The sequence below is a fragment of the Ornithorhynchus anatinus genome, chromosome 7, assembly GCF_004115215.2.
Source record: "Ornithorhynchus anatinus isolate Pmale09 chromosome 7, mOrnAna1.pri.v4, whole genome shotgun sequence".
Lineage (NCBI taxonomy): Eukaryota > Metazoa > Chordata > Mammalia > Monotremata > Ornithorhynchidae > Ornithorhynchus > Ornithorhynchus anatinus.
The window spans coordinates 34868380-34890091 of NC_041734.1; the positions used below are offsets into that span (position 1 = coordinate 34868380).

Sequence of the window (21712 nt, forward strand, 5' to 3'; positions counted from 1 at the left end):
CCCTTTTCAGTCAGGAAAGAGGAGAGCAGAGTGTGAGTTCCAGATTTTATGCTCCAGCTGTGTCTACGTGTATTCAGAATGATAATAATAATAATAATAATAATGGTATTTGTTAAGCACTCTGTGTGAGGCACTATACAAAGCACTGGGGTAGAGACAAGCAAATCGGGTTGGACACAGTCCCTGTCCCACGTAGGGCTCACAGTCTCAATTAGGAGCAAAAGCAATGGGGTATTAGTCAGGTATGGAAAAACCAGCCCTCCCAGGGCTTAGAGAGTTGAGGCCAAGGAGGGTTGGGGGCATAAAGCTGAGGAAGGAGAACTGGCATCAATTGGGCATGAGAGCCAAAGGCTCCAGAAAGAGCAAATGGTTGAAGAGATATAACAGTATGGCCTAATGGATAGAGCACAGGCTTGGGAGTCAGAAGGACATGGGTTCTAATCCCAGCCCTGCCATTTGCCTGCTGTGTGACCTTGGACATTACTTCACTTCTCCATACCTCAGTAAAATAAGGAGTAAGACTGTAAGCCCCATGGGGGACAGGTGGGGGGTGCCCAACCTGATTTGCTTGTAGCCACCCCAGAGCTTAGTATGTGCCCAATTCATATTAAGTGCTTAACAAATATCACAATCATTATTATTGTTATATAGGACCTCAAGCACTATCAATGGGGCTAAAAGGTCAAGAAGCAGCATGGCCTAATGGAAAGAGCATGGGCCTGGGAGTCAGAAGACCTGGGCTTTAATCCCAGCTCTGCCATATGCTGTGTGACCTAGGGCATGTCACTTAACTTTTCTGTACCCTAGTTCTTCTGTTCTCCCTCCATGAGGGCCAAGGACTGTGTCTAACAATTAACTTATGTCTAGTTCGGTGTTTAGAACAGTGTTTGACACATAATATAAGTGCTTAACAAGTACCATTAAAAAAACCTAGAGCAGGTGAATGAAGGAAAGGATACAAAAGTTTGAGAATTTTGTGTTCTGGGTGAAGAATAGAGTCCTCCCAGGACCGAGGAAGAAGACTGGAGATATTTGTAAAAGATGCTGTCTTATGATCAAAGAGCCCTCAGCAGATAATTGGTAATTTCAAACAACCTGTGTAAAATACCATCCAGTGGGCCAGACCGAAGGAACCACAAATTTCAACCTACCAGCTATTACACTGTACTCTCCCAAGTGCTTAGTATAGTGCTGTGCACACAGTAAGCGCTCAGTAAATACGACATTGAAGAAAAATAGCCCTGGATGATCTATCTTCTTTTTAGGCTGTAAAAAGATGGTTATCCTGGGAGAAACAGACAGTTTGACCTCTTTACCTTAATGGAAGTTGGAAGTTGCATCCAGTCTTTGATCCTGTTCCTACAGAATCTGTGTGAGTTACTGTTTTGCTGTGGGGTCCAATCTGTGATAAGATAGCTAGAGGATGCTTTGCTATTGCCTAAAATGTTTTGGATTGGTTCCCTCTGATGGTGACACTGGTGATATTTTTCTTGTTCTTTACCACTTTTACATCTACTCTTTTAGCTACTGAAGATTTCCTCGACAGAAATTACACAGTGTCTGCTGATTTTTGAGCACTGTCCTACTTCGCCTGCAGTTAATTCAAGGGAACAATTAAGCTAAAGTTCTTTTGTGCAAAATCCTTATGCAACTTGCCTGAACAGGGTGTAGCTTGCCCATTTCATTCTTTCAGTGAATCTCAAGGGAATGGGCTAGATGAAGTGAAAGATGATATATAGAAAGAGTAAGAAAGGTTTGGTTAAGATGACAATATGGTGGACAGAGTCCTAGATCCCTGCGGGGATCACATTTTCCAACTCCAACCATTTAATACAGGGCTCTGCTTACAGGGAGCATTCCCCAAATATCCTGACCTAAGTACTGCCTTCCGGTTGCTGACTCCAAAATTTTACACCCACAGCATATGAAACTATTCACACATTTATTTTGCCCTTTGATTTCTCTGGTTAAAAACAAACAAAAAAAACTAAATCCAACAAAATAACCACTATTTCCTCTGAACCCTCATGCTGAAATATATTTCAAGGGCAATGTTATGGCTAGATCCATTCACAGACAGTCTTGGATTGTTTGTAGCTGCTGTTGCTACAGATCAGTACATATAACACATGGTGCTAAAAAAAAAACCCCAAAACTCAATGAACACATTAGGTGTTCTCCAGATTCCATTTCAGATACTATCGGCAGTCTTCTGAATCTATTCAGGAGTTCCATTCCCCCCCCCCCCCCCCGCCCCCAGCCCCACTCTGAGAGGCTTCACTGTTGTTCCAAACGTTGGCCTGTCTTTGACAGACTGATGGATTCGTTCATACTTACCCCTTACTACATCACCCTTTTAGCCACATCAAAAAGACCTCTCCATTCTTAGCTGGAATGTAGTGGATATGCTGGTCACTGTCCTTTCCTGTGTAAAATCAAAGATGTGCTGCTGGATCAGAATGGACCCCTCACCCCCTTAAAAAAAAAAAAAAGAATTCAAGCCCAACTTTTACCATTCATATTAGCTCAGGGATCTTTTTGCCACACCTGGAGCTAAAAGTACAGGGCTCTAATTTTTTTAAATTAGCTTTTAATTGCACTTGCACGGAATATAATATATATATATAATATGTGGTTTCATTTTCACAAACACACCTTAATTGATGCATTAGCCTATAGCTTTCTACCTTCTGTGCACAATGAAAATGAAAAGGACCACAGTAGAAACAGGAACTGAAGAAGTAACTGTACAAATTACACTTTTGTTCCAAAATATAATACATTAAATATCATAAGCCTTTTGGTAAGAGATATAAATGACTTTGCATTTGGACGATCTCGAGTGACACTACTTAGGGGTAACGGATATGGAAGCAATCGATGGGCCAATAAATCCCGTCGAATACTTCACTGGGAATTTCTTATTGCCAACCTGAAGTGTTCCAATGAACCCTCACCATATCTAGCAGCTGAGCAGAGATTTTCCACATGTAAGCAAGCTGTATTCTCAATATTGATGTTTCTCAAGCATATCAATAAGATATACAGGACAGTTTCGTAGAAGTGAACATTTTCACGCAAACGACTTTTTAAAACCAAAAACACCATCTCATTGTATTTATACTCATTTCTCCATATCCAATGGACAATTATGACGTTTTTCTTCTTCAATACAACATGGGCACGGGACTAGTACACTCCATTGGGGAATATTTTGTTTCTTCTGTTTAGAAGTTATAAAGACATCTTCAGAGCACAAACACCACGGTCTGGCCAGCCACCTCCCTTCATCATCTCCCGTAACGCTTAATGTAATCTTCAACTTTATTTCGAAAGTCTTCCTGTGGGGCAGAAAGAGAAGAAGGAGAGAGAAAAAGGGTGGGGGGGTGGTTAGAGTTACAGCATCAACATTTCTGGTGGGAGGAAGAGGGGGCGTAAGATGCCTACCTGGAAGCCAAGATTCTAAATGCTTCTAAATCCATCTTGTCCAGGGGAGTGCCGACATAATTGGAGTCACCATACTAGGTCAGTTTTTTCCTTGCAAAAAGCCTTGGTGATCTTGGGAAATTCCAAACCAACACTGACTACTGCAACAAATTCTTCTGCCCATCTGGACCTCACATATAAGTTTTTCTGAACAAACTGATTTTATCTGTTTCCCGAAGGTGATGTCACTGCCCGTCAGTTGGAGAAGGCACCTCTGTTTATTCATGGGCACGCACTGCTCAAGATGCGTGTTTCAGGGCGGCAGCACGGCAACAGCAGACTGTCACTTGATCTTAGCATGTGTCTGACGGTGAAGTCACTCCACATTGAGGAGAGTAGTCTCCGAAAGAAGACCCACCTGACCTCCATCTCAGGGACCTAGTCAGTACTAAGCACCTGAGTGAGTACAACAGAGCTGGTAGACACATTCCCCGCCCTCATGGCTCATTATAGACCATCACTGCTAATTATGGTACGTGTTAAGTGCTTACTATGTGCCAAGCACTCCGCTCAAGGTTGTACCTGGGGAGTTTCCAGTACTCTACCAGCTTCAACTACAGGAGGGAATCAAGCAGAGGCACATCCATTCCATATCTAGCTTGGGCAGTGGCTAGCGAGTGGAAGGCAATCTGCTACAAGTCAAAACTCCCCTGTGCTGGGCAGTAGTGGCATGGGAGAGAGTCGAGGGTGGAGACTCAAGTTTACTGTGCAGAAGGAGGCAATGGTAAACCACTTCCCTTTTTTTACCAAGAAAACTCTATGGATAGATACACTACCAGAACAATTGCAGATGGAGATGGTGCGTCCTGGGAGAGTTGTGTCCATGGTGTCACTATGGGTCAGAGACTACGTGATAGCATAAGACAAGACAATGTGCCAAGCAATGTTCTAAGCACTGGGGTAGATAAGTTAATCAGGTTGGACTCAGTTCCTATCCCACACAGAACTCACTCACACCCTTATCCCCATTTTACATATGAGGTAATTGAGGCCCAGAAAAGTGAAAAGAGAAGGTCACAAAGCAGGCATGTGGCAGAGTCAGGATTAGAACTCAGGTCTTTATGAGTCCCAGGCCCCTGCTCTATTTCCTAAGCCACGCAGCTTCTCACTACTGCCAAAAGGAAATCCCTCTCACCTGGATACTCTGCCTTCTAGAACAGTTAAGTAGTCATTGAAGCCTCAGATGGTCTGGCAGAGGGTTGCATGTGCCAGGGACTCTTTCCTGACATTCCCCAATTTGGCGACCCCATCTTGGGTCCGACCCACTCCCCCTTGTCTGCCTACGAGCCTGTTGGGGCAGAGGTTCGGCCAACCTGAAGCGAAGGGGATTAAAACTGGGGCATTTGATATTTGCCCCACTCTCAACCCCACAGCACTTACGTATATATCTTTAAATAATTATATTTCATAAATTGCCCATTTATATTAATATGTGTCTCCCCGCCTAGACTGTAAGCCCATTGAAGATAGGGAACATGTCTGTCGACACGTAGTAAGCACTCCATAAATACCACTGATGATGATGAAGGTACCAGTGGTTCCACAAAGGTCCCTTTATTAATAAAAATAATAATGATAAGAAGAAGAATTTTGGTATTTGTTAAGTGCTTACTATGTATTCTACAAGGTAATCAGGTTGTCCCACATGGGGCTCCCAGTCAATCCCCATTTTACTGATGAGGTAACAGGCACAGAGAAGTTAAATGGCTTACCCAAGGTCACACAGCAGACAGTGGCAGAGCTTGGATTAGAACCCATGTCCCCTGACTCCCAAGCTCATGCTCTTTCCCCTAAGCCATGCCGTTTCCATCTGGGACTTAAGTGTGGGCTTCACCCAACCCCTTTCGGGTCCCCTTGAGGACGGTCCCCAGCACTTGAAAAAAAAATTGCACCATCTAACATAAACTTGGATTGTGCCAACAATAGCAGGAGAAAATGTCACTGGGTTTGATTCATTACCCAAGTTTCAAATAAGGAAAGAGTCTGAGCTGAGCTGTTTCGACTTATTTTGGAGAAATCTCTGAGAACGGGGGTGGTTGCAACCCTGCCAGTGAGAAAGTGGACTTGTGGAAAACCAAGAGTGAAAGTCAAGCTGTCAAGCCCTTGTTTGGTTCATCCATACAGACCCAAATATAATTGCCTCAGTTCTCTCAGCAGGAAACAAAAATCATTCCGGGCAAACAAGACCAGCAAAGATGGCTGTGGTAAAGCAAGCAGAGGAAACCTGCACGAGGAGACTCTTTCCTATGTCAACACTAACGACATTTGAAACATTTTCTGTAAAGCGAGGATGGAAGTTCACACTTTCATTCATTCAATCAATCTTCACTCTGCTGTCTGGATTATTTTTCTACAAAAACCTTCAGAACATTTCATCCCACTCCTCAAAAAACTCCAGTGGTTGCCCATCCTCCTCCACATCAAACAAAAACTTCTCACTATTGGCTTTAAAGCATTCCACCACCTTGCCGCCTCCTAAATCACCTCACTTCTCTCCTACAACATGACCAGCACACTTCACTCTTCAAGTTTTAACCTTCTCACTGTGCCTTGATCTCACCTGTCTCGCCGCCAACCCTTAGCCCAAGTCCTGCCTCTGGCCTGGAAAGACCTCCCTCCTCAAATCCAACAGACAATTACTCTCCCCACAATCAAAGACTTATTGAAGGCACATCTCCTCCAAGAGGCCTTACCAAACTAAGCCCCACTTTTCCTCTTCTCCCACTCTCTTCCGAGTTGGCTCTGACTTGTTCCTTTTGCTCTTCCCCCCGCCCCAACCCCAGAGCACTTATATACATATCTGTAATTTTATTTATTTGTATTGATGTCTGTCTCCCCCATTCTAGACTGTCAGCTCAGGGCAGGGGATTGACTTTATTTTTGTATTGTAATCTCCCAAACTCCTACTACAGTTCTCTGTATGCACTCAATAAATATGACAAAATGAAGGAAAGGACCCCTAAACTTGAGGCTAAAGCACTGAGGTTTGAGTCCCCGGGTTCTATTTCTGGAACAAAAACTGATCTCGCTGATTGCCACCTACTAAATCATCACCACTTTCCCAGGGAAAAAACAGACCAATTGACACCTCCCCACCATGCCCGGTTTTTTCCTCTTTAGGCTTGGTCAGAGAATGGATTATTCTCCTGCAAGATTTTCCAAAGTATTTAAAATGAAGTCTCTTAAATATTTAACTTTCCTCTTTCCTTTTATCTCTATGCACAAATAGGATCTTCTTTTTGCCTTTGCCAGACGTTTGTCACTGAGTGGTGGGCTGCTGCTGGCTTGCTATGTTCCAAACTGTCAATGATGATAAAAGCAACTTATCACAAAACTGGCATCTTCTCCTTGAGGATAAAATAGAGCTTCAGAGGACAATCCAAGCAGCTCTACTAGACCAGAATTCTTCTATCTGGTTCTATGAGTGTCCCCTGAGAATGGATGCCTTTGTGTGATGCGGCAGCTATCTTTGAAAGCAGAGAACACTAAGGCTGGTTTGATGAGAATGGGAGATTTTTGTTTTAATGGTAATTTATTAAATGCTTACTACCAGTACTATATGCACTAAGTGCTAAGGTAGATACAAGCTAATCAAATTGGACACAGTCCATTACCCGCATGGGGCTCAGAGTCAATTCCTGATTAACAGAGGAAGTGACTTGCCCTAGATCACACAGCAGACAAGTGGCAGAGCCAAAATTAGAACCCAGGTCTTTCTGACTCCCAGGCCTGTGCTCTTATCCATATGCCATGCTGCTTCTCAGGATGAGCATGTTTCAGTGATCTCCTTCCATACCTTCCACTAGTGAGGATGAACCCTCTGAAAAATGGTTCATGAAGCCATCGCCATAGTTGTAGCCATGAAGAATGTAAGCACTCCCATATCTGCTGGTATACCTGCCGAGTGCTACAAACAGGGTAGGAACATTGTGCTCTCTTAGCATATGACCCTCAATGCCACAGGATTATGAAGAAATCATCATTATCGCTATCTTGAAGAAAGGAGAGAAAACGGATTATGGAAACTACACGAAATCTGGCTGCTCTCCACCGCTGGCAAGATATTAGTCCCATTTCTCCTGCTGCAGGTGGCAAACACTACTAACCACGTGCTCTGGGAATTGTAGTGTGCCTCTTAAATGAGCCCTAGCATGTATGATCCTTGCTGCATGCTACAAACAAGAAATGCAGGGAACAACTCTAAGCCACCCTGGGCCCCACGGCACCCTTCAGCTCTCACCTACAATTCCTTTTCAAACTTGAGTTGTTTATACCTGCAGCCTCCACTTACTCTCTCTCCAACTCCCTTCTTGACCCTCTGAAAGCACGTTTCTACGTCTTCCACTTTCCTGATTTTTTTTTTCTTTTATGGTATTTGTTAAGCGCTTACTATATGCCAGGTATTGTACTGAGCGCTCGGGTAAATGCAAGCTAAGTGGGTTGGACAAAGTCTCTGTTGCACATGGGGCTAACAGTCTTAATCCCTGTTTTACAGATGAGGTAACTGAGGCACAGAGAAGTGAAGTGATTCGCCTAAGGTCATAGCAGCAGACAAGTGAGGGGTCAGGATCAGCACCCAGGTCCTCTAACTCCTGGGCCCTTGCTTTAAAATCACTAAGCCATGCTGCTTCCACCCCCACTGAAACTGCTCTAAATAAAGTCAACAATGACCCCCTCTTTGCCAAATTCAACAGACTCTACTCCATCCTAATTCTCCTAGACTCCTCATGAGGCTTTGCCATAGCGGTCTACCTCTTTCTCCTGGAAATACCATCTAACTTTGGGTTTCACTGATTCTCCTCCTACGTCACTGGGCGCTCTTTCTCGCTCTCTTTTGTTGGTTTCTTCTCTACCACCCCCTAACTGTGGGGTCCTTAAAGGATCAGTTTTAGGTCCCCTTCTAGTTTCCATTTCCACCCACTTGCTGGGGCGCTCATCCACTCCCATGGCTTCAACTACTATCGCTACGTGGATGACTTCCAAATCTACTTCTCCCAACCTGAACATCTCCTTTCCCGCAAATGTTGCATATCCTCTGACCTCCAGGATACCTCCAGCTGGATGTCCTGCCAACATCTCAATCTCAACATGATCCAAACTGAACTTCTCACCTTCCCCTGCAAATCTTCTCTTTTCCATCATGGTCCACACCACCACCCTCAAGGCTCACACCCTTGATTGTTTTAACAACTGGCTGCGTCAACCCATGTGTGATTCAACCAGTCACCGAATCCTGTTGATTCTATCTCCACGCCATCTCCAGAATCCGCTTCTTCCCACTATTGAAACTGCAACTACTCTGGTCTGAGCACTCGTCATACCCCCTTCTCAAGTATCATATCAGTCTCTTCACTGACCTCCTTGCCTCCAGCATCACTCCCCTTCAGTCCATACCTTGCTCCTATCCTACTGTTCCTATCAATTTTCTAACAGAATTTCTCTGTGCGCATCTCCTCACACCTCAGAAACTTCCAATGGTTGCCCATCCTTCACGGCACTGAGAAGTTTCTTCTTGAAACTGCTCACCATCGGCTTTAAGGCCTCAATCTCACTCTCCACTCTCCCCCCCCGCCTATCCTTGTTCCCCTCCCACTTCGAACCCTCATGCTTTGCTCCTTTTACACCAACCTACTTCTTGTGCCTCGATCTCATGTCTTTCTTCAATGACCCCTTGCCCACACCCTCCCCTTCCTGTTTGGAACCCCCCTACCTCTTCAAAACTGACAGACCATCTTTTCCCATCTTCAAACACCTACTGAAATCACAACCCCTCTAGACTGTAAGCTCCTTGTGGTCAGGGAATATGTCTATTACACTGCACCCCACCCCCAAAATATTTAGTACAGTGCTCTGCACACAGTACAAGCTCAATAAATATGATTGATCTCTTTCAGGAAGCCTTCCCTGACTAATCTCTCATATCCTCACCCTGTTTTCCCTTCTTGCTGTGTCTCCCTCCTATGCACTTAGAGGATACTACTACTACTAGTAATTTATTTTAATGTCTGTCTCCCCTACTAGACTGCAATATCCTTGAAGTCACGGATCATGTTTACCTACTCTACTAAACTCTTCCAAGTGCTGAGTATAATGTTCTGCCCAAAATGATAGCTCAATAAATGCCATTCATTGACTGACTGAGACCTCAAAATGTGATTACAGATCTTAAAAGAGAAATTCAAAAACATTTAAGCACATCTGGGCTCAGGCAAGCAATGGACAAGGCGGGGTCCCCAAACAAGTTTATCAGGATCCTAAAATGACGGCACACACCAAAACACACTGCAAGAATACAAATGGTAGGGTCTGATCTTTTCCCTGTAGATGGAATAAAGCAGTCTCAATCAATTTGTTCCATGCAGCTATGCCAGAGGACACGACAAAGAACCTGGAAGGTGGTGTCAGAATGAGCTTCCGGCTTCCTGAGGAATGCTTCCAATCGACAGGATAAGAGTGCTATAGAAAGTCCTTCGATCAGGCAAAAAGGGGTGGCTAAATCACCTTGTTCTAGAAGTGCACACTTGGTGTGTGCATACACACACAAACACACACGAGATTGTGAATGACTTTTCAGATTCAGTCAAGGCAATAAAGAAATACCATAATTACTATTAAACTAATGAACAGCACACTGAGATGACCGCGGCTCCATGAGAGCCAGCTCTCAGAGATAGTCCTCCTATAAACCACCCCAAGACCCTTCCTGTGAGTAAACTCACTGACTCTCAATATACTAGACAGTGGCATATTTCTTTTAAATGGCATTGGTTAAGTGTTTACGATGTGCTAGCCACTGTTCTAAGTGCTGGGGTAGATACAAAGTCATCCAGTTGGACACAGTCCCTGTCCCACAGTGGGCTCACAGACACACGTCTGCTGGGTGACCTTGGGCAAGTCGCTTCACTTCTCTGGGCCTCAGTTACTCCATCTTTAAAATGGGGACAAGAGTGTGAACCCCACGTGGGAAGGGACTGTCCAATCTGATTAACTTGTCTTACCTACCCGAGTGCTTAAAACCATGCTTGGCACATAGTGAGCGCTTAAGTACCACCATTATTTTTATTTTTTAATCCCCATTTTACAGATGAGGTAACTGAGGCAGAGGGAAGTGAAGTGACTTGCCCAAGGTCACACAGCAAATAAGTGGTGGAGCCAGGTTTAGAACCTAGGTCAGTCTGACTCCCAGGCCGTGCTGCTTCTCCAATGTCCAGTGATATAGGATCGATGAAGATGGAACAAGAAGAAACGAGGCAGCCAGCATATCACTGGGGGGACAGAATGTGGTGCCAATATGACATCAAGCAGTATATCAAACTGCCTTCACCTGCTCTGAAACAATCAGATAAATTGTGCAGCATCCAGTTTTGTCCATGGCTGAGGGGGATGGACTTAGGACAGACGCCAGGTCCGGTTTCTAGAGTGGTTTCATTAGCACCAACCACGAGACCAAATGAACGAACAATCAGGACCTGAAAAAGTGCCAGTCAGCCCACCGGGATGGAGGCAATAGTTGTCGCCCCATGCCCTCATTGGATGGAGCAGATAAGGAGATATGAGAAGCACCATGACTTAGTGGAAAGACCACGGGCTTGGGAGTCAGAGGTCGTGGGTTTTAATCCCAGCTCTGTCACTTTTCAGCTCTGTACTTTGGGCAAGTCACTTAACTTCTCTGTGCCTCAGTTACCTCATATGTAAAAAGGGGATTAAGACTGTGAGCCCCATGTGGGACAACCTGATTACCTTGTATCTACCCCAATGCTTACAACAGAGCTCGGCACGTAGTAAGCACTTACAAAACATCATCATCATCATCATTATTATTATTATTGTAAGGAGAACAGATGGAACAGGTGACCCCAGCAGCTACTGGATCGACAGCACCACAAACAAGGAGAGAGATAGGTTTTAAAGCCAAAAAGCAAATTTCACGTGACAGGACTCAGCAACAGAGATCAGCTTGGCATGCCACAGTTACAAACTGGGTCCCTTTAGAATCGAAATTGGGGAAAAAATGTCACAGCACCAGAATCACAAATACCCCCAGGCACTGCAGGAAATGGTAACTGATAATTTCTCTAAGCAGATTTTATGGAATGACTGTAGATCAAGCATTGATCTTTTCAGCCTCCGCCTCACAGTGGTGGGTAAAATCTCACCATCAGAAGTAGCACTGTCTGCTAAACCTGAACAGCTACTTATCTATGCTCTTCAGTGGGCCACTCCATTTTATTCATTCATTCATTCGCATTTACTGAGCACTTATTGTGTGCAGAGCACTGTATTAAGCGTTTGGATAGTACAATTCGGCCACAGATAGAGACAATCCCTACCCAACAACAGGCTCACAGTCCATTTCCACACAATAGTCTATATTTACCTCTGCTGTTTCACCCTCCATTCTTTGATCCAATCACTTTCACGGATCACTAAAGAAGTGAATGAGAATAACACATTTGCCGTTCAGATGCCATGCTGACACTGATTCTACACATGAAGAGTCTGGCGGCTCTTTTTGCTCAGAAAACACCTCTGAAAGATGATAGTTTGGCTTTACAGGATTACACATTCTAACATTTAAGTAATTTTGCCTCTGTGAAACCTGCTTATTTTTAAAGCCCATTACGAGGGAAATAGAAACCTTTTTCCTCAATTTGAGCTACAACTAACAGACGGGAGAGAGGGTGTCAGTTTAGAGAGAAGCATTTTTTTTTTGGCCTTCTTTCACAACATGCTTTTGGAGATAACGCTTGCCTAAATTATGCTTGAAAGTCTGGATCGGTGAAGTGAATCTAACCATTTCAACGTGTATTGTTTGAGAATATTTTTGGAGCACTCCCAACTTGGAATAAATCATGAGATCCATGCAGTTGCAGATGGTTTTGTTCCACTGGTTTACCACCTAATTAGTAGAAAGAGCAAGGGTCTGGGAGTCAGAAAGACCTCAGTTCTAATTCTCGCTCCTGGGTCTGCTGGGTGAACCTGGGCAAGTCATTTCACTTCTCTGTGCCTCAGTTCTCTCATCTGGAAAATGAGGATTAAGACTATGTGCCCTGTGGGGACAGGGACTGTGTCCAATCTATTTATCGTGTACCTATCCCAGCACTTAGAACAGTGCCTGGCATCTAGTAAACACTTAACAAATATAGTAATAACAATAATTATTATTCATTCATTCAAAAACAATTATTATTATTAACTGAATTCCAACAGCTAAGCAGGTCTGGGGACAGGTAGAGCTGAGGAAAATGATGATTCAGCTTCTAATGGGCGGGTCTTGTTTCCTGCAGCCCCGACTAGGTGGCCAAATAAGAAGAGGTATAGAAGTAAGGGAATATAATGGGTGTCAAAAAGATTAGTCTGAGAAAGAAAATTCAGAAAAATTAGTTTTGGTCATTGAAACTCATGGTTTGTCACTTGAGTCCTGTCCAGGACATCAACCACTCCTTTTTGACACAGTGCATGGTCTAGGATTGGTTCTAAAGAGGGACTCCAACCCTCATCTCAACTTAGAAGAAATGCAATCACTCAGAGCCAAACTGGGACCACCAATGAGAAGCAGCATGGCCTAGATACAGCACAGGCCTGGGAGTCAGAAGGACTTGGGTTCTAGTTCTGGCTCTGCTCCTTTGCTATGTGACCACTGGCAAGCCATTTCATTTCTCTGGGCCTCAGTTACCCCACCTGTAAAATGGGGATAAGAGTGTGAGCCCCATGTGGGACAGGGACTGTGTCTGATCTGCTTAACCTGTCTTATCTACCCGAGTGCTTAGAACAGTGCTTAGCACATATTAAGCGCTTAACAAGTACAATTATTACTTAATCCCCATTTTACATATGTGCAAGGGAGTACTGGGGAGGGAGGGCAAAGTGAGCCATGGGGAGGGCAAGGCTGGGCAAGTAGGCACCAGGGGGTTGGAATAAAGGAAGGACAAACAAGTGAATACAAATAAAGATATAAAAAGGGTTGCCCGAGTGAGACAAGGGAGGCCTCCAGTGTCCATCAACAGCAAGTAGAAGCAATTCCTCTGAATGGAACACCCTGCCAGATCTTCCTGGAGGTTCTGGGATGACTTGGTCGGTAAGACTGAGGAATTAAAGTTGACTCCCATGGAACTGTAAGGACTGGGCTTACCATCAGAGGATTGTCCTCCCATCTGTCTAGAACTCCACCTTTCATACCCGACTGGCCACCACTCTCTCTGCTCTCAAAGACTTACTAAAATCACACCTCCTCCAAGAGGCCTTCCCTGTCTAAGCTCTCATTAGAGAAGCAGCGTGGCTCAGTGGAAAGAGCACAGGCTTTGGAGTCAGGGCTGATGAGTTCGAATCCCAGCTCTGCCACTTGTCGGCTGTGTGACTGTGGGCAAGTCACTTAACTTCTCTGTGCCTCAGTTCCCTCATCTGTAAAATGGGGATTAAGACTGTGAGCCCCACGTGGGACAACCTGATTCCCCTATGTCTACCCCAGCGCTTAGAACAGTGCTCGGCACATAGTAAGCGCTTAACAAATACCAACATTCACCCTCCCTTCTATGTCACCTACGTATTTGGATCCACAGTCCTTAAGTTCTTGTTCTTCACTCCACCCCCACCACAATTATGTACATATCCCTATACTCACTGTCTCACTTCCCCTATCAATAATTCATTGCAATGCCTGTCTCCCCCTTGCGACTGTAAGCTTCTTATGGGCAGGGAATGTGTTGATCACCTCTACTGTATTGTTCTCCCTCAACCCCAAGTACAGTGCTTGGTACACAGTAAGCCCTCAATAAATACCATCGATTGACTGACTGATTGATTAGCCTTGCTTGATTGGGGCTTCCGGTGGGATTTTACTTAAGTCACTGAATTCTCGGATAACCTGGGTTTAAACTCAGGCATCAGCTGAGTAAAGGAGAGAAAAGGAAACTTAGTACACTTGAGTTATACTCCACTTTAACCTATAGGGTCGATTCCAAGAGGCAGGGTCAGCTCGGTGATGTTGAGGCTGCAAGAAGGCTTGTTGCAGCTCTACTCTAGGATGACATGAACTTGGCTCGCTGCCCAAAACTCACATTCTTTGGGGCGATCTCCTCCTTTAAAGAACTAAACCAAATACTGGTGCCTGTCTGTTTCAAATGAGTGCAAGGGCAGATAGCCAGGGGACTTCTAAGGCCTTACTTCCAACGTTGCTGGGGACAGAATTCCAACTGACTTTTCACCCTCATTTCTTTCATGCAGTGCCCTGAGATTACGGAGTATTTCCTAGATCCCTTTGCCAAGAGTCCCTTGGATATTTGGCTGGGATGGGGGGCAGAGCTGTGGAGGGACCAACCAGACCAGGCCCTTATGAACCTGATGAGAATTGCAGAGAACCATCCCAAACTCTGCCAGACTTCTTTATTCCCTGAGGGAATATTCCCTAAGTAGGAGGGCAGGGGCAAGCAGCCTTTGGATTGCTCAACTGGGTGTCACAGCCAAGTGCTGCTCAGATCTTTATGGAATGGGCTTCATCTTCCGAAGTAAATTGTTGAAGCAACTTCTACTCTTGCACAGGGGAAGATGCCCAACTAATCTGATCATCCCATTTTTTTCAGGAAAACAACAGATGGCTCCCAGCCCCAACCTTTTCTATGCTCAAGCCACATGTATATAATGTTTCAGGTCAATAATGAAGGTTTGAAACTCTGAGAGCTCACTCTGTGTTGTCCTGGTATCCCAAAATTCACGCACCAATTTGGCTTACTCAACTTTAACTCAACTGGTCGATCTTAAAATGCTTTAAAAGCTGAACTCTCTGCTTTGATGAAATATAAATACAGAACAGCTCCCAGAGACAAGGAAAATACAATTAAAAACATTGAAAAGCTGTAGGGAAAGATATTATGCCACATCTGACTAGCTAAAAAGACTTCCTATTGTTATCTATTTTCTTACTTTGACAAATATTCACTTTTTGAGGTTTCAGCCCACTTTCATTAGCACTACTTTCCAGTCCAGGGAAAAAGACACTGTGCCTGGTGATGTGACAGACATAGTGCTATAAACAACATAGTCAGTGAAGTCAGTTGTCAGATGATTTATAAGGGTGAATCCTGATTTGAAGTATGCTTTTTTAATCAGTTTGGCAGCTGAATAAGTGAATACAAAACCTTTTCAAAACACGACAGGAGTAAACACGGATATTCCACAAGAAGAAAGGAATAAACAATGAAGACATGAAATACATGAAGGATAGCCGCAAATAAGCTTCGAAAGGAATACATATATATGACTGTGAAACGTTGACTTTTAGCAACTTTAACTGAAGAATCAGAATTCTCCTCTTTTGACACCTTTGCTTACAAGGGCTTTAACATATGTCTCCTGAAAAGTATGGGCCATTTTATGAATTGGAGACCAGAGGGAAGGAGATTTAGAAAACGTTAGATTAAAAAACATCCAATCAAGTTGCAATCCCTATGGATCAGGATATAGACAGTGAGAAGCATCCCTACACTCTGCCTCTCTCTGGCAGATGATCTTCAAATGTCAGCAAGACTAGCCTGCTCAAAATTAAGCCAAAGGAAAAAAATAGAAGTTTGGCATTCGTATTCAGGAGCAAGGCTAGACAAGCTGACTAATAAATAGTAAGAGATCCCTGGACGCCTCGAGCAAAATCCAAATCAAGCCTGTGCTTTCTTTTTTTCCAGTTTTGAAAAAAAAATTGGACTAACGCTGTCTGCACTGAGAACACAGGCTCACTCCTGAGGTCACAAACCAAAGAAAAAGCACTGTTTGGAAGCACTTGTCCTCTCTGACTCAAATACAGAGCTGTGAAAGAGAGAAGTGTGCAGGTGGATTCTGAGGGTGTGGAAAATTTAGCCATTTCCAGAAACTTTCCCATTCCTGAAAGGAACTATTTAAATACGTAGTTGTCCTTCCAATGCACAGACAATACTGATGGTGATGTACACCTAGGAATGTGTGTCTGGCTCTGAGAAGGCCAATGCAGGGATCCACAGTCTGGACCTCACTGGGTGCACAAAACCACTTGTCTATTGTCTTTGTTTAATGCTTATAGAGTCTGCCAGTTATCTCTTTTGCCTCCTTGTCTTTAACGTATTTAAATTAAAAAAAATCAGTCAGTGATCTTTACTAATGAACATTCAGAAAAAAACTGAGAAGCCCATCACCTAATATAGGATTGTGGTCAGGGTTCTACCTTAAGAAAGTCATTTTTGCCCTCTCCTTTACTCTCTCACCACTTCCCTGCCGATTTTTAATAGCCTTGCCTAAAATTTCTTTTTGATTTTCTACTAGATGGTGTTTTCCCCCCTCTAAAAAAGACAAATGACACTTTTTCTTTTTTGCTAATATACACACCATCAAAGGTTTGCTAAGACTTAATGGTTCTTGGGTATTACTTTAGCAATCTCACAAATTGCTCCAAAAGGCCTTCTCAGACTAAGCCTCCTTTTCCTCAGCTTCCCCTCCCTTCCACCTCACCTCAACTCGCTCTCTTTGCTCTTCCCCCCACTCTCTGCCCCACAGCATTTATGTATATGTATATATCTATAATTCTACTTATTTATATTGATGTCTGTTTACTTGTTTTGATGTCTGTCTACTCCCCACTACACTGTAAGCCTGTTGTGGGCAGGAATTGCCTGTCTATTGCTGTGTTGTACTTTCCAAGCGCTTAGTACAGTGCTCTGCACACAGTAAGCACTCAATAAATACCATTGAATGAATGAATGAATGGTGTTCGCTATAGGGACTACTATACTGCAAACTTTCCTTAGCTCAACGCCCACTATATAGGAGAATTTAAGACTGGAAGTCCCTTGTGGGCAGGGAATGCTTCTATCAATTCTATTTTATTGTGCTTTCGCAAGCGCTTAATTCAGTGCTCTGCACACAATAAGTGCTCAATAAATACTATTGAATTGATGTTCATTGATTGAGAGAGTTATCCTCTGGCCTCAATACTGATGCTTTTGGTAGAGTGTATGAACAACAGTTCTGTAGAAAGATAATGGAAACAGGGGTTGGATTTTTTCACCATCATGGAAAATTATTTCTGAGCTTTCCTGATTTAACTGTGAAAAGTAATGAAGAAGAGGACATTTTGCGACACAAACACAGGATTCTTCTCCCCATCTTCCCAATCCTCCTGGAATCTGCCACCCTCCAGGAGGCACTTCCTGATTCATTTTCTTCTCCCCAGCTCATACCCCCACTAACAGCCACCTCAGCACTTGTGCACTCATAGTCACCTGGAGTACTCTGTACGTGTCCGTTTCCATACGCTACACTTACAATACTTAACAAGGTTTCCATTCTCTTTTTCTTCCTAACTATAAATTCTTCTGTGTGCTGTCCCCATTGGATTGTAAACTCCCCAAAGAGAAGGATTGGACATTTTTGCCTCTGTTGTACTCTTTGAAACCTTAGTACATTCTGTTCTGAAGAACTATGGGCTAGTGGAAAGTGCAGGGGCTTGGGAGTCAGAGCTCTGCCGCTTGCCTGCTTGGTCACCTTGGACAAGTCACTGAACTTTCCACATCTGAGCTCTCTCTCCTACTTAGACTGTGAGCCCCATGTGGGACAGGGACTGTGTCTGACCTGATTATCTTGTATCTACCCCAGAGCTCAGAACAGTGTTTGGCACTTAACAAATTCCACAGGCATTATTATTATACAATAAATACTCATAAATAACTTTTTATTTCCAAGTCTTCTCTCTTTCTTTCTCTCTTCTGGAGTGTGATTTACTTTTAATTCTGACTAGGGAGGACAAGTCCATAGTGTACAATGCTTATGAAAGGAAAAAACCTATCTCATTATTTAATAGTAATTTTAATTTTCCCCTCTGGTATCTGAGAACTAAAGGATCACAGTCAAAATTATGTGTTACTAGAAGTCCAATACAAGTTCCTTGGGAGCATTTTTTTTTGTGTGTTTTAAGTGCTTACTAGAACAGTGCTTTGCACATAGTAAGTGCTTAACAAATGCCATCATTATTATTATTATTATTACACACCCGACTGTACTAAGTGCTGGGGTAGATATGAGATAATCATGTCAGACACAGTCCGTGTCGCATTTGGAGCTCAGAGTCTAAGTAAGAGGAAGGAGGGTTTAATCCCCATTTTACAGGTGAGGTAACTGAGGCAGAGATGTTAAATGACTTACCCAAAATCACAGAGCAGACAAGTGGCAGAATTACCAATATGGGCTCCTCCTCTAGACTGTAAGCTTTTTGTGGGCAGGGAATGTGTCTACCAGCTGTTGTATGGTATTCTCCCAAATATTTAGTACATTGTTCTGCACATAGTAGTGCTCAATAAATATGACTAATTAATTGGATTGGATTCTCCCAAGCTCTTAGTACACTGCTCTGCACATAAAAAGCGCTCAATAAATACCATCAATAACAATGATGAACTCGATTAACACCCACCACTGGCTCATTTGCCGGTGGCTCAGAGTTCAAAGCCAGAGAGATGACATCAGTGAGGCAGGAGGGTTACCAGCCTGGTGCTGAAGGGGCTAAAAGGTCTTCCTGACCATGCTTTCTGCCAGGCTTGTTAAAGTGAATTCTGGTGTGGATGCAGGGAGTTGAGGTGAAAAGCCCTATGATTCTCTGCATGAACACAGCCTTTCCGTTGGCTGGAGAAAAAAGACACATTTTTTCACCTGATAATCTTTAAATACAAGAGACCACTTTTGTGGGGAGGATCTGAGTGCTTCTGAATGTAAATGTAAGAAAGATGGCCTCTCATTTCCATCTACATTCTCATGCAGCCTGCATTCTGATCCAGGAGATGGCTATGCTCTGAGATTTCTGTTTTTACATAATATACAGTTTATGCCTTAAGTAAATAATGTTTTCCAGAGAGATGGGACTTTTTATGTTCTAAGGTATATACTTAGAATTCATTTTTTCAGAACACAGTAGCTTTTCCTCATATATCTGAGCCCAGTACCCAGCTCAATTTTTCACTAGGTGATTGGTGTCAAAATTAATATAGTAACCAAGGAAAAGAAAAACCCAGTTCATTACTGCTTGTGAATTTGATAAAGGCTAATTAGGAAAACATTACCAGTATGCATTAAATTAGTATGCTTCTTGCCTACTCATCAACATGCGTCACTTGATCTTGTTTTTTTCCATAAAGAACTTGAGTCATAGGAACATACAATTACTCTTAATGTGAAACTCTAACTACAATTATTGATCTGGGAAACAAAATTCCTGATTTTGAGGGATTCATTGTAATCAGTTTCTTTTAGGATATGAGCAGCTGCTTCTAATTCTGTTTTACTATTATCAAGGTGGCAAAACTTTATATTTTTCCTTAAACTAATGGATAGCCAGGTCTATAGAGTAAAACGTATTTACTTGTATCATGATAAAAATAATCATGGTATATGTTAATCAATGAATGGAATTTATCGAGTAGCTACTTTTTGCCAAGCACCGGGGTAGATACAAGATAATCCAGTCAAACACATCCTTTCCAACACTAGAGGTAAGAATAGGCATTGGATCTTACTGATGAGAAAACAGGTGCATAAATATTAAGTGACTTGTCCAAGGTCACACAATAAGCAAGTAGCAGAGCCAAGATTAGACCTTAGGTCCTCTGACTCCCAGGCCTGGGATTTTGCTAGTAGACCACACTGCTTCTTATTCTACACCCCAGCAAATATACCACCCCTTCAGCAGCTGGCTCGCTTGACACTTGTGATTATTAGTTATGCAGCATATATTTTTCAAAAGTAGGATCGACTTAATTTGTTTGGATCACTAATGATAATTACAACAATTTAAACAGTGCTTGAAGTTAGAGAGAAAAAGGAAGCAGGTGATTTGAGCACTATTTTATGCACAAATAAGGGGGATGGTCTTGGTCCATAAAAAGCATTATCTCCATCCCAAATCACTTCAAGCACTAAGCCTAGTTGATTTGGATTATTTTAGTCTCTCTGGGGAGACTTTCAAGACAGATTTACTGCTACTGGCAGTTAGTGATTAGGGTCTAAAGTGTGAGAGAGAGCAAGTGTTCACTCTATCTTCAGAGTGTATGTCCCCACCTTGAATATCCCCATATACACAAAGTCTGAAACTCTCAACTTCCCCTTCCAATCAATTCCTTAATTAATATTTATTGAGCGCTTACCTAGCCAGTAGTATTTATTGAGCACTTACTGTATGCAGAACACTCTATTAAGAGCTTGGGAGAGTACAATATAACAATATAATGGACACATTCCCATCCAGAAATGAGCTTACAGGCCAGAGGGAGACACAGACATCCATTCCCTGTTACGGACCTTGTTGCTTGCCCTCCCTAGTGTCACATGTTGATCAGATAATAATGATAACTGTGGTATTTGTTAAGTGCTTACCGTGTGCACAGAACTGTACTAAACAATAATAATAATAATGTTGGTATTTGTTAAGCGCTTACTATGTGCCGAGTACTGTTCTAAGCGCTGGGGTAGACATAGGGGAATCAGGTTGTCCCACGTGGGGCTCACAGTTTTAATCCCCATTTTACAGATGAGGGAACTGAGGCACAGAGAAGTTAAGTGACTTGCCCACAGTCACACAGCCGACAAGTGGCAGAGCTGGGATTCGAACTCATGAGCCCTGACTCCAAAGCCCGTGCTCTTTCCACTGAGCCACGCTGCTTGGGAGAGTACTTGGGAGAGTACAATATAATAAACTTGGTAGAAACGTTCCCTACCCTGAGTAAGCTTACAGTCTGGAAGGGAAGACTGACATTAATTACAGATATGTACATAAGTGCTGAGGGGCCGAGGGTGGGGTGAATAGTGGGTACAGATTCAAGTGCATAGATTATGCAGAAGGGAGAGGGAGTAGGGAAAATGAGGGCTTAGTCAGGGAAGGCCTCTTGGAGGAGATGTGATTTTAATAAGATTTTGAAGGTGGGAAGAGTGGTCGTCTGTTGGACATGAAGGGAGAGAGTGTTACAGAGAGGTAGGATATGAATGAGGGGATGACGGTGAGAGAGGTAAGACTGAGGTACCATGAGTAGGTTGGCTTTAGAGGAGTGAAGTGATTGAACAGTAATCAATCAACAGTATTTATTGAATGCTTACTATGTGCAGAGTTCTAAGTGTTTGGTAGAGTACACTACAACAGAATTAGCATACACATTCCAGAAACCAAAAATCACAACGTCACAAACATGTCAGACGATCAGAGTGGCCTAGTGGAAAGACCACAGAC

At 43.2% G+C, this 21712-nt stretch overlaps 1 protein-coding gene across 2 annotated transcripts in view; it reads right to left on the reverse strand.

Annotated features, from left to right (window-relative positions):
* Positions 1–3070: 3070 nt before the first annotated feature.
* Positions 3071–21712, reverse strand: part of UBE2F (ubiquitin conjugating enzyme E2 F (putative)) — a 177632-nt gene continuing 158990 nt past the window's right edge. For both annotated transcript variants that reach the window (XM_029068630.2, XM_029068631.2), the window contains one exon: positions 3071–3341. In XM_029068630.2, coding sequence (XP_028924463.1) covers positions 3291–3341 — 51 coding nt within the window. In that variant the 3' untranslated portion in view covers positions 3071–3290. The remainder of the gene's footprint in view (positions 3342–21712) is intronic.